The sequence below is a fragment of the Argentina silus genome, assembly GCF_951799395.1.
Source record: "Argentina silus genome assembly, chromosome: 16".
Lineage (NCBI taxonomy): Eukaryota > Metazoa > Chordata > Actinopteri > Argentiniformes > Argentinidae > Argentina > Argentina silus.
Window position 1 is genome coordinate 7,661,753 of NC_139670.1, and position 12,249 is coordinate 7,674,001.

Genomic DNA, 12,249 nt, shown 5'->3' on the forward strand with positions numbered 1-12,249 from the left:
ACATCAAATCGACATAGGGGGCGCTGTGTTAACATCCTTTCTAAGCATCACATAAAAATACAGTACATTCTGGAAAGTTTATTTTGCAGGAAACCAACGTGACCTACAGTGCAAGACAATTATTTGTGACATTCGCCCACCTTAGCCAATAACAACATTTAACATTTACAACATGTACAATATTCCAAACATTTTCTTTACAGACATGATTACAAAATGTATTCCTAATAAAATATGTTCTAATGACTTTTCTATTGCTTTGCTCTGTGTAAAATGTTGCAATTACAAATAAAACAATTACCGTATATGAAATTCTTAACAATAATACATAGCAACACATTTGGTTTCTAAAAATTCATCCAGAACATGCAACATAATTTAGCAATTCAAAGCTTGAATGACAGGATATTCACATACAAAAAATATAATTTAATTGGATCCACACACAAGGCACCTTTCCTTCCATATGTCATAAGTTAAAACATAACCTGAGTACATCCTTCAGTACATAACATACTGTAGAACAATGGTCCCTCACAAGCCTAAGTTTGTTTGCTTTTTTGTGCAGGGGCAGGGACATCCATAGTATTATGCAGAAACACATACAGCAGCTTGGCATTGTTAGCATTCCCTAGAATGTGTGCTAGCTTCTCTTGGCTCAGTTTGGCTAGGTCCGCCAGACTAGCTGCATTGTTAATCAGAGCCCTGCAGTTCTTCACATTGACCCCTGGCATGCGAAGTAGGAAGTCATAGGGTCCAGGGTTGTAGAGGTCAGCTGACTCAGCCACCGTGTCTGACTCAGCTGTGATGGCTTGGGCAGTAGCGGCGTCGGGTTCGGTCCGCCCGCGCTTCAGCTCCTCGAACAGTTCGGCGGTGGCGTGGGGGGAGGGACACCACAGCAACCTCAGCCGGGTGAAGTGCAGGGTGAGGAGGGTGAGTTTGGAGATGACGTCACTAGCTGAGATCTCCTGGCGGAAGTCGGTGCGGGCCACCAGGGAGAAGGGCTTGGCCGCGTCAAACTCGATGAGTAGGATGGGTTTGCTGTAGTACCGGGACATTGACAGGCACTGGGTGTAGAGGCGTCCGCTCTGCAGAGAGCCAATCAGGTCGCTCACACTCTTGCGTTCCACGCAGGTGTCGGCGGTGAGGATGTAGTCGCCCACCTCCAGAGTGACAGGCTCGATGTCCAGCCCCCGACGATGCAGCAGGGATGGGAGTTCACTACGGAACTCACGCATGTCAACGATCACCCTCGATGGCTCCTTAGGCTGCTCCTGGCCTCCTGGTTGGACAGACGGGGAAACAAACATAAACAAAACACAAAAACAAACCAAAAAGCCTCAGGGAGAGGTTTGGCTAAGTAGACTCAGATGAGGGAAGAATAGAGCAGATTGGGGTACAACTAGTGCCTAAAGGATCCAAAGACACACCACATACTAACTTGACATAAGAAGAAAGGGATCATTAATTGTAAGACAAGCCACAGTCTGATTAATGAGATTAATGAGAACAATAACATGCCTGCTTTGCGGGTATTAGTGGTTGCATTTGCAGGCTCCTGATTTCGAGACAGGTCAAGGTTGGTGTCTTCTCTTCCCTCTCGTTCTTCAGGAACCACCATGCTGGCCTTCTCCCTGCATTACACATAGACAAGCACTCAAAGTCAGCAGCACACCTCAGTTATCAAACAGAACGGGGGTACAGTGTAGGATGACACTCTCTGAAGTGATATTAATCAACAAAGCAACTTGAGTGAGTGTTGAAACAGTAGTACTGTTGTACATGTCTGACCTGATCAGATGTTCAAAGGCTTTCTTCTCTTTGGACAGGGCAGTCAGGTATCTCTGCTCTTCTGTTGAGCCCCCGTAGATGAGGAAATACACCCTGAAAGAGGGAAAATGGTTCGAGAATGTTCTACAACAAATCACGTGCAGTACCTCATTGACTCGTTCAATGAAGAAAGGAATAGGAGATCCTTCTATTTGCATACCTCAGTGGTTTGCCTGGTCTACTGGCTTTGTAGATCTCCAGCTGGCGAACAAAGCTGAGCTCGGCGTCATAAAGCACCACAAAACTGGGCTCAACCTCGTGTAGTACCCGTGTCAGGCTGTAGGGGTCAGTGCAACCCCTTAGAGGGTGGATAACAGTCAGTGGCTCCTTTATAACACCATAGTAGGCATCAGATGACAAGTCCAACTTGAGATCCTCTACCTCCTCCTCCTCGTCTTCCTCCAACAGGCCTCCCTCATCCCCACTGCTACCCATCTGTTCTCCCTCGACCGTCATTTCCTCCCTCACCATCTGAGTGAGGGTCAGAGATGGTCTCTTTTTACTCCTAGGGTTCTGCTTGGTTGTCTTCTGCGTGGCCTTCTTGCCTTTGGGCCCCTTCTCAGGCTGTTTCTTGGACCTGCCCTTGCCCGGTACGTATGCATCTGGTTGAAATGTGGCATCCCGTTTGCCGATGGTGCGAGCGTAGAGCCTGCTGAGGAGAGACTCAGAGCCGCGGTTGATGTACTCGTGGAGCTGGGCACAGGTCCTGTCATCGCTGGCACAGATCAGCACACCGCCTAGGACATTAAACACAGTAGATTCTATACAATTCTGTACATTTGCAATCATTTGACACAATCTTATTTCTACCCAGAGGACAGTTAATAGTCTAGACTATTCTAATGGCTGACCTGGCTTGTGTTCAGAGCTCTTGTTCTCCTTCTCGATCTCCTGCAGCACCTCTGTTAGAGCCTCCCACTTTGGGTTGTTCTCCAACACAAGCTTCCTCTTTACCTCTGTGACTCGAATAAAACAACAAGGAAGAAGGATCCCTTTAGTCATTCACTCAGAAGTAACAGTTGAAGTGTTCAACACCCATAGTGACCCACCCATAGTGACCCACCCACCCAAAATCTAGTGGGTGAGATTATGTTTGAAGGGTCTTTGTTGAAGTAGTTACCTGTCGAGCTCTGTTGTTTTTCCCCCTCTGCTCCCACCTTCAGCTTCTTCTTGGACTCGGGGAAGCAATACACCCGATTCCGAGCGTTGACAAACATGGAAGTGCTGGAGTCGAGGAACAGCCACCCTTTTGAAATTAACCATCAGAGGTGTAATATTGAGCAATCAGTCATCTTATAGATTCTTGGTTATAATCTTATAGATTCTTGGTTATAATATTTTCTTACATCACTAACACCTCTAAAAAACTAAATAATGTCTCTGTATTTGTTGTTGTTTTGACACACATCCATTAAAAACACAGGCAGCACCCTTAAATGGCACTTGGACACTATTCTAATCAGTAAGTCTCACCAGAGTTGCTTCCAAAGTTTTTCTGGCTGGATTTTAGAGACTCCAGAAGGTTGAGGAAGGTGACACAGTCGTACTGGGTGAGATAGAGCAGCAAGGTACGTAGAACCTTCAGGTCTTGAACCAGACCCTTGGTCTTGGCTCCCAGCTGGTGCCACAGAGGGTCCAGGTAATGACGAATAGTCTAGGAGTTGAACAGACACAACAAACGTGTAAACAAACATGCTATCATGTAAACAAACATACAGATCAGGCATACAAGTATGCGTATGTAATGGGACAGTGAAGCATTTTTTCTTCTTTTGGCTCTACACTCCAAAAGTTTGGATGTCAAATCAAACAATTACTATGAGGTTAAAGTAGAGATACTCAGCTTGTATTTTATTATATTTGTCTACATATTGGTTTAATCATTCAGAAATTAGAACACTTTTTATGCACAGTCCCCCTGTTTCAGGGATATGAGCATTGCTTTGTCATTGGTCAATATAGTAGGACTCGGTGTACGTTAAGCTAGGCTTGGCTGTATCCTCTGTGCCCTGCTCAGAAGTAGAGGGAGCTTACCGTGGCTCGATACAGACCTTGTCAAAGCTGCTTCCCAGGGTGTTCTCCAGGGAGAGGTCCTCTGCCTCTAATGTGGGGTTGTAGCGCTTCAGCTCCTTCAGACAGGCATTCATGATGTCCAGCACAGAGCTCTGGATGACCCGCATGGCTGGGGTCAGAGACACATGCAGCTCCACCACCTCTGGCTTGTGTCTGTCCAACACAGAGTTCACTGAGGCCTGGAATCTGAGGGAAAGGTCGAGAGAGGGAGGGGGAGGGAGAGATAAAGAGAGGGAGAGAGAGAGAGAGAGAGAGAGAATAACATTAAAGCCCAACTTTTGTATGTTTTACTTTGACTTCATTTTCATCTCTCCTCAACGCATCATGCAGTCACCTCACATGGGGGAAGGTGTAGAAAATTAACGTCTACCTTACCTGGGCCAGAGGAAGAGCTTCTTGACAAAGAGGTTCCTCATGACTCGCTCCACCTGGCAGAAGCCTGAGGAGAAGGAGTTGGCCTTGTCTGTGAAGGCCTTGATGAAGCCTGTCTTATTCTTCTGTCTGAACAGTCTCAGGATGAAGGCCTCCTGACATGACTCGATGATCTTATGGGCCCGGTACACTAGGATGCCTGTAGTGGAATCAAACATATATAAAGCATGTGCACTCATAGTTATCAGATCATTCAGAGCCAATATATTCATCACTGAAATGCTTTTAACCCTAGAAACTGAAGCACAAAGGTGCATAGTGTAGTAGCAGTGGAGGCAGAAATCGGAGGACGGGCTCATTGTAATGCATGGAATGGGATGAGGAATGGTATCAAACACTTAGTAAAGTAATACTAGACTGTGAGGTACTTCATGTTAAGCCAGGATGTGTGCAGTGCATGTAACCAATAGGGGTAAATCAATAGAGCATGCTTATTCATGTCAATATTCTGATCTAGAACTGTACTGTGCCTCTTAATAACGTGGCATACATAGCAGACACAATGAGAGGGCACAGTCAATTATGGGCTTCCACAGCTTTTCCCTGACCTGAGATGAGGTGTGCAGGTATTCTGTCAGTGAGGAAGTCCACTACAAGGATTCGACTGGTCACATAAAGAACCCCTCCCTGTGTGTACACGTTGTAGCGCTCAGTGCCCTGGACATCACTGGTCACTGTCTTGGGAAGGTGGATCACACCCTCTGCTCGCAGCTGCTCTGTGAAGTACTCCTGGTAGGGGGAAAAGTACCAGAAAATGGAAAATGGCTATAAATGGTTCCTACAAATTATCTCCTGTTAATGCAAGCCAGCAATCCGTTGTGAATTGAGGATGCTTCTGACAAATTCTCAACCTCACCTGTTCGGGAATGGTTGTGTTCAGGAGCAGCACTAGACTTCCCTCTTCGGAGTAGACCCGCATGAACTGCAGCAGGATGCGGTCTATCCCCATGCCTTCAGCGGTCACCAACAGACCGTCAGCCCCGAACAGACTCAGAAACATCTCCGTCTCAAATTCGAGCAATGCATCTGCCATTTCTGTTTCACTGACTCCTAGCTGCCTAGCAAAATAACTTGTACACTTTAGTGCCAGTATTCGAGCTGTCAGTAGTGAAGCTCATACAATGAGCTTGACTCAGCGTCATTAGCCTAGAGAGCTAGCTAGCTAGCAAGTTGACAGGGGAAGGAACCGTCCAAAGTTCCCAGAGAGGACACAGCTGGAAAATGGATACAGGTTGCAAACTATATTTGTTGCAAACTATACTCTCATCGTACATTGCAAGCAAAGAACAACTGGTAAAACATGAACAAAGTTATCTGGAACCTTATAGCGTAAGTGCATAGATCATCCCTCCAATGTTTTGAAATTGGGTAGCTGTCACGTGACACATTACTACAACAGAAGGATTCTGTGATAAGACACTAAGGACCACTAGCGCCATCTACTGCATTGGAATGTTCATACTCTTGATGTTGGTGTTAAATACTTTCATTTCAGCATTCAATTTGCCTCTGGACCCATCAGGGTTCCCCCAAGGGATTAATTACATTTTCACCACTGGGTGATACCATGGTTAGTTTGGATAAAAAAACAAAAAAACGAATCCAGAGGGATCACATACCAGCACACACGAACAAGACCAAACAAAAGCAAAACAGAGACATCAACGCTCCCTCCAGGCCTAATTAATATGTCTACGGCTGAGGGCATTAGCGGAGGGCGGAAGTGAGAACTGGATTACATGCTGGAGTGGTTGTGGAACAAAGTGTGTGTGTGCGTGTGTGTGTTGTGCTACTAAATCCTGACCAGCTGGGCTTTGTAAAAGACTTCTGCCAACCCACGTTACTCCATCATCAGTGAAGAGGCAGGCTGTGTAATCGGTAGCCCAGAATAGAGCAGCTTGTGAATGGCAGTGGAGGAGGAGAAGGCTGGTCCTGTCTGCCTGGCAACACACACACACACACACACACACACACACACACACACACACACACACACACACACACACACACACACACACACACACACACACACACACACACACACACACACACACACACACACACACCTCCCTTTCCTCTCCAACCCTGGCTCTGTTAGATGGTGATGTTAACGTTAGTCACCTCAGTTGCTACTTCATTCTGTAGGCCCACGATGGTTTTTACATAATTACATTTGTATACGTTTTGATGTGTTAATACTGAATTTGCATTTCAAAGAAAATCTTAGGCCCTATAAAGAAAGAATTGCTTCAAAATAACCAGTCTGATTCATCATTATAAACAGGGGAATACTGCATCTGTGAAACACTCTTGTCATCTAAAAAATGAAAGTAGATCTTGAAAGAGGTCATGGGAGTGCAGTAGAAACAAAGTGTTTCCACCCAAACCCTGGTGATAAATTAATGATGTTGAGGAGTTATTATGGAGCATAATATAGGCAAGTGTTCAGAGTTTGGTGGATTACCTCAACGAAACACAGGAACTAATGTTTTAATAATGTAATCTCCTTGACCTAGTCAAGCATGTGATCCTGTGGTGTAAACAAATGATCTGCTGCTCCTAAAAGACAGTTACATCACTGCCTTTGTGACTCAGTTCTGGGAGGAGTTCACATCTCCTGAAGTGACCCTGAGTATCTAGTGGTGAAAAGACAACAGTATGGCTTTATTATAGGACTGAGGCATACAACAACTGTTCTAAATGTTCTACTAATGATAAGAAACCATTTAGATAAGGTGTAAATGGTAAGTTTAGCTTACCTTATAAGGTAAGTCATTTACAGGTAGATCTAATGCAATATTACAGAGCAGCCTTTAGAGAGCAGTAGAGCACTGCCTTAGGGGTCCACAACCATCACAGTTCTCTTTTCTACTGCTTTGTTCTGTGTACAGATCATACACAATCTCCAGAAAAAACTTTTTTGTGGATGCATTCAGTTGTACTAATTATTTGAGAATATGATGGTTTGATGGGAGCACAATAACTCAAAATCTCACAGATGATTCTACATTGATTACATTTTTGTTGTACATGAGGTTGGATTAAATGATCCATGTACATGCTTGTTACTCCATGTCCTTAGGGCATTACATGGGGTGCCATATGAAGAAAGGTGTCACATCCATTTCCTCATGTCTTTCTCTCTCTGTTAGATGAGTCAAGATGTACATTTGGCAGCTCATAACGTGCAGCCTCGTGACATCATTACTGATTGTGCGCCACTGTAAATGAAAGGAGAACAGCTTGAAATTGATGGCAGGCTTGAGGGTGAAATAAGATGAGCTATTTAATGCTGACTGCAGTGAGAGGAAGTCAACAGGGGAAAAACAGCAGTACTCCCCTCCAACCCTCATTAAGAAGCAGCGAGGCGTCAGTAGAACACGGGTAAAACAGGCGTCTACCAGTCTAAGAACTCATCATAACTGGCCTCAAGATCACTTCAGATGCTATGCCGTTTCTGACGTATACTATAATTAATGCCTGTGAAATATTTAGGATTTGTTCACTTTACGTTCAGCACATTTGAGGTGGATTATCTGATGTATGCAAGCGAGAAGAGATGTCAGCCTTAAATAGAAATGCATTGTTACATAAAGGTAGCTGGGCTACCAAAATATACTGCACTAATTATAGTGGCTGTTTTATGTAGACGGTGAGAGATAGTGAGAGCACAAAAAGAAAATAGGACAACCGACTTGTGAAGATTTTAAATGTTCATGCAATCAGGACACAGGGCATGTAGAGTATCAGGTTGGGCGTATTTGCTTACTGAATAACTAAAACACAAACCCAAAATGAATTCCCCCATATTCATTCATCAAGCTTATTGCTTTCACTGTTCGCTAAAATATGGATGAAGAGAGACAGCATATTGGCAAGTTAAACAGTCTCAGAGTGCTGAACAGCAATGATAAAGAGTTAATTGCTTTGTTTACATAATAAAGGCCACTATTTGCATGTTCTTCCTGTGACAAATAGAAAAAAGAAAAACAGAACATCAGAACAAAAGGCGTCCTCATGGTCAAGACAAATGCATGAAAACTGGGGGTGGGGGGGGGGGGGGTGGGGGCATAAATGTATGGCTTTTATAAGAGGCATGAACAAGCTACTCTGGCTGTCAGATCTAATTTAGCAAATCACTATGACAGTGAATGGCAGTAAAGAAGAGAGAAATATGGTGTTTAGAGGCATAGGGGGGAGAGAGAGTGAAAGAGAGAGAGAGAGAGAGAGAGATAAACAAATAGTTGCTTTGGCAGTGGTGAAACACTGCAGTGACGGGACTCGTCAGTAAGCATATTAGATGAATAATTCAACAAGCCTGCCAGCCTGGAGACAGGCTGGAATTTTGAGGGTGTTGTCAGTGGGTGACAGGGGGTGACAGGGGGTGCACTCGACAGAGTAGGGGTTTAAGTCAATGACTCATAAGAACAGGGCAAGACGCACAGGGAGGAATTCAGGGAACATTAACATATTTCCATAGTCACTTCCCAACCGGCTCTACAAAAACTTTAAATGTACGTTTGGAGTTGTGTGTGCTGGAATAAGCTCGGATACTGGTGTTGAGAAAACAGGAATCCAATATTTGCCAGATGCCAATCTATAAACATAGCAAATTGAAGATGGTTACAGTGCTGCATATGTTAATGGAAAGATCTGATTTACTCCTTCATCTTATCTCCATTTTGAATTCAGCACTCCCGTTTCTAGCAAGGCTGCTTTGGAGAATCAAGCCTGATGGAAGAGAGGATGGAGAAGGTGGAGAACAATAGCTATTCCGCCCCCTCCTCTCCCAGACACATCCTCATTCTCTCCTCTGCCTCCTCACTCCTGCCTCCTCGCTCTTTGTTTTTAATAACCAGACCGAGATTCAAAGAATCCTCTCTGTCGAAATGAAGTGCCAAAATGAAGGTCTCATTTCAATGTTCGCAACACAGAAATGACTGATTTGGATGTTTGACCCATCAAGTAAGCCTGCTAACATTTGCTGTACATTTTTGTATGATACATATAAAAAAAGCAGAACACAGCATGTTTAAATCCCAGATAGCTGCCAAGCAGCTGATATAGTGAGTCAAAGGCTAAAGAGGATTTAAAACACGAGTATTCCTCCATAATTCCTGTTAATCCAAACACTAACATTACAGTAGGAAGGTAAACCTAATTGAGGAGTGGGGATGAAAGCCAAAGGGATATCCAGTGTGGGAAAAGAGAGCTGGATTAATTAGCATTGTTACATGGTTGTTTGATAAAACAGTATGAGAAGGCTTATTATGTGTGCTGTATGTTGATCAGTGAGCCTGCAGTTAATAGCATGTTTGATTGGATTTTCATTTTTAATCAGGCCTCATATGCATCATATTTTTATAAGCTGGGCTCAATTAATAACATCCAGAGATTCATTGTCAATGTCACTCTGCTAAACACCTGCAATCATGTGTGTCAACATCACAATATGGAATCTGGTGGCATCAGAGACACACCAGCAGGACAGACAACAGGTGTGACTGCCTGATTACCTGACCACCTAATTATCTATTTTTTCAAATGTTACCAACGTAAACTGTGTCTCTCTTCTAGAAGAGAGCATACAGTACGATCATTGCCTGCGTCTTTCCTTATCCCCTTCCTGAGACAGAAGATAATAGTAATATTTAGAATAATTTTGCCTGGGAGGCCTGTAGGATGCATCTTAGCGATGCGCCGCACGTCTGCGACTCTTCATTTCAGTATGTTCTTCTCTGCTTCTCCGCTAATGTTCCCCACAGTTTATTGCTTTCTGAAATGCCTCCATTAGTGTCTAACCCTACAGTAATGGCATGCAGATGAGCTGTCAGTGGAGCAAGCTGTCCAAGATGTGAGGAGAGATGACTGACAGCTGGAAAAGTCTACCTGAGTGTTTTTTCTCCCCTGAGGAATAAATGCAGGTTAGAGGAACACTGTAAACCAAAGCTTTAATATTGACTGCTCTGGGGCTGCTGAAACTTCATGGCTATCAAAACACCCCCAAATATATTTCTATACATCACCATATTGTACGTCAAAGGCAACAAATAGGTCAAAAAGAGCAAAAGAAGAGCAAAATAAGAAAACTAAAGCAATTCAGTAAGAATTGCCTCAGAAACAAAATAAGTAAGCAGGTGGTTGTTGGCAAAAAAGTTGTTGTTATATGTTAAAACTTGCTGAGCCTCACACTGATTTCTAAAGAGTGGGAGTCCGGTCGGTGGTGTGAAGAATGACAACCTGGAAAATGTCAGAGAGAGCCTTCTGTTCCTTGTCTGACTAAGTACACTAACAGTAGAAGTTCTGGCCCAGTCTGACTAAGTACACTAGCAGTAGAAGTTCTGGCCCAGTCTTACTCAGAACACTAACAGTACAAATTCTGGCCCAGTATGACTAAGTACACTAGCAGTAGAAGTTCTGGCCTAGCACCCTCTCTGGGAGGAAAATAATTGGCGAACTAAGGAACACTTGTACTATTATTCACATCAACTAGCCAAGGGGAACTACTCACTGCCTCACTTACTGTCTGTGGAGCGTACACTGTAGGGCTGCTAAGCAAGGTGAGTGCTGCTCTCTTGCACCAGGACTCACATTAGGAAGATGAGTGGCAGGGTCTTTATTTCAACCACACACTGCTCATAAACAACAGACAGCCCCGCCCTTCCACACAGATACCACAACCTACAGTCACAAATGGATGCCTTGCTTTCTCTAGAGGGAACAAAGTGACGGTGAAAAACAGTTACAGCGCCTGCCATCACACCCCTCAGCAAATAGAATGCATTACCCCTCTGTTTGCATCGTCCCACTCCTGAGGCTAGGCGGAGGCTGTGACGACCATGAGTCATGTCTGAGATCAAGACAGAGAGAGGCGGTGTTTACCTCCCAGTGTGGCGTGTCATTCTGCCTGTGCCGCCGGGGGGCCACTGCCAGCTAACACAGAGGAGGCCCAAAACCAACCCAGACAGACGACTCCCCTGCAGAACCTTGACTCATTATTGTCAGTCACAGATTTATGCCTCCCTGTCAGCCACGTTCATGCCCACAGGCGCCAATCAGACCAGGAACTACTGCACTGTGACCAGGGGAAGGGAAGGGAAGGGAAAATAATGTGGTGTGTGGGGGGGGCTACCTTCGCCTACAACAACATCGTCCTATCATGTCACAGCCTGAAGACAAGTGTCCCTAAATCAGGCTAACTCAGCCTGTCACCACAGCTTTTGTTTAGTGTTTCATGTCAGAACTCGTGGTTCAGTCAAGACACTCACGTCAGTGGTACTATTTATTGCATGAAAATGGTAATACACTTTAAGCTCGGCGTAATTGGATGGCTCCCCTCTGTATAGCTCCCTGCTTGGAGTAAAACAACCACAACATTCAAGTGTACAATATAGCCCATGACTTATCAAACCCCTTCGTAGGTAGGCTACATATAGAGCGACCAAGCGGGTGGAGGCTGGGGGTGGTGCGACCACACAAACGTTACTCTCATAGCCATGTCACAACTGTTGAATGTCTCTGTCCATTGAACATGTGCTGGATGTTTTTGTATACGTGTGAACCAGCTGTCCTGTCACCTGATGGACAGCTGCGACGTTGACTTAAGATTGCCATGCCGGAACTAACTGTACGTTCCATATCCGATTCCTAAAGTAGATGGTAATGCGATAGTTCACATAAATGTCCTTTTTTTAGTTATCAGAAGTGAAAAACCACTTTGTTTTCTATTCTTGATCTTGATGACTCTTGTTGGACTCCTTTGGCTCTGTTGGACCCTGTTTTTCCATGAGTATGGGTCGTAAGGTGAGGGAGCCTTGGATTTGCAGGTGGCCTTGGGCCGTGTCAGTGTCTCTGGAAGATGGCTCTATGCCCAGAGGACAGGGCATTGGCCACAGCGATGGGCATGGCCATGAC

At 44.6% G+C, this 12,249-nt stretch overlaps 1 protein-coding gene across 2 annotated transcripts; it reads right to left on the bottom strand.

Annotated features, from left to right (window-relative positions):
* Nucleotides 1–76: 76 nt before the first annotated feature.
* On the bottom strand, nt 77–5,681 carry ercc4 (excision repair cross-complementation group 4). 2 transcript variants are annotated; one of them, XM_083688065.1, is made up of 11 exons: nt 5,192–5,681; nt 4,884–5,064; nt 4,279–4,474; nt 3,882–4,089; nt 3,304–3,484; nt 2,951–3,076; nt 2,682–2,786; nt 1,991–2,567; nt 1,792–1,884; nt 1,522–1,634; nt 77–1,282 (listed from the first exon to the last, which is right to left on the bottom strand). In XM_083688065.1, exons 1-11 carry the CDS (start codon nt 5,366–5,368, stop codon nt 543–545), a joined length of 2,697 nt encoding a protein of 898 aa, XP_083544191.1. In that variant the 5' UTR covers nt 5,369–5,681; the 3' UTR covers nt 77–542. The 2 variants fall into 2 exon arrangements, with proteins under 2 accessions (XP_083544191.1, XP_083544190.1); XM_083688064.1 differs by having other exon boundaries at nt 2,682–2,792.
* Nucleotides 5,682–12,249: the final 6,568 nt, after the last annotated feature.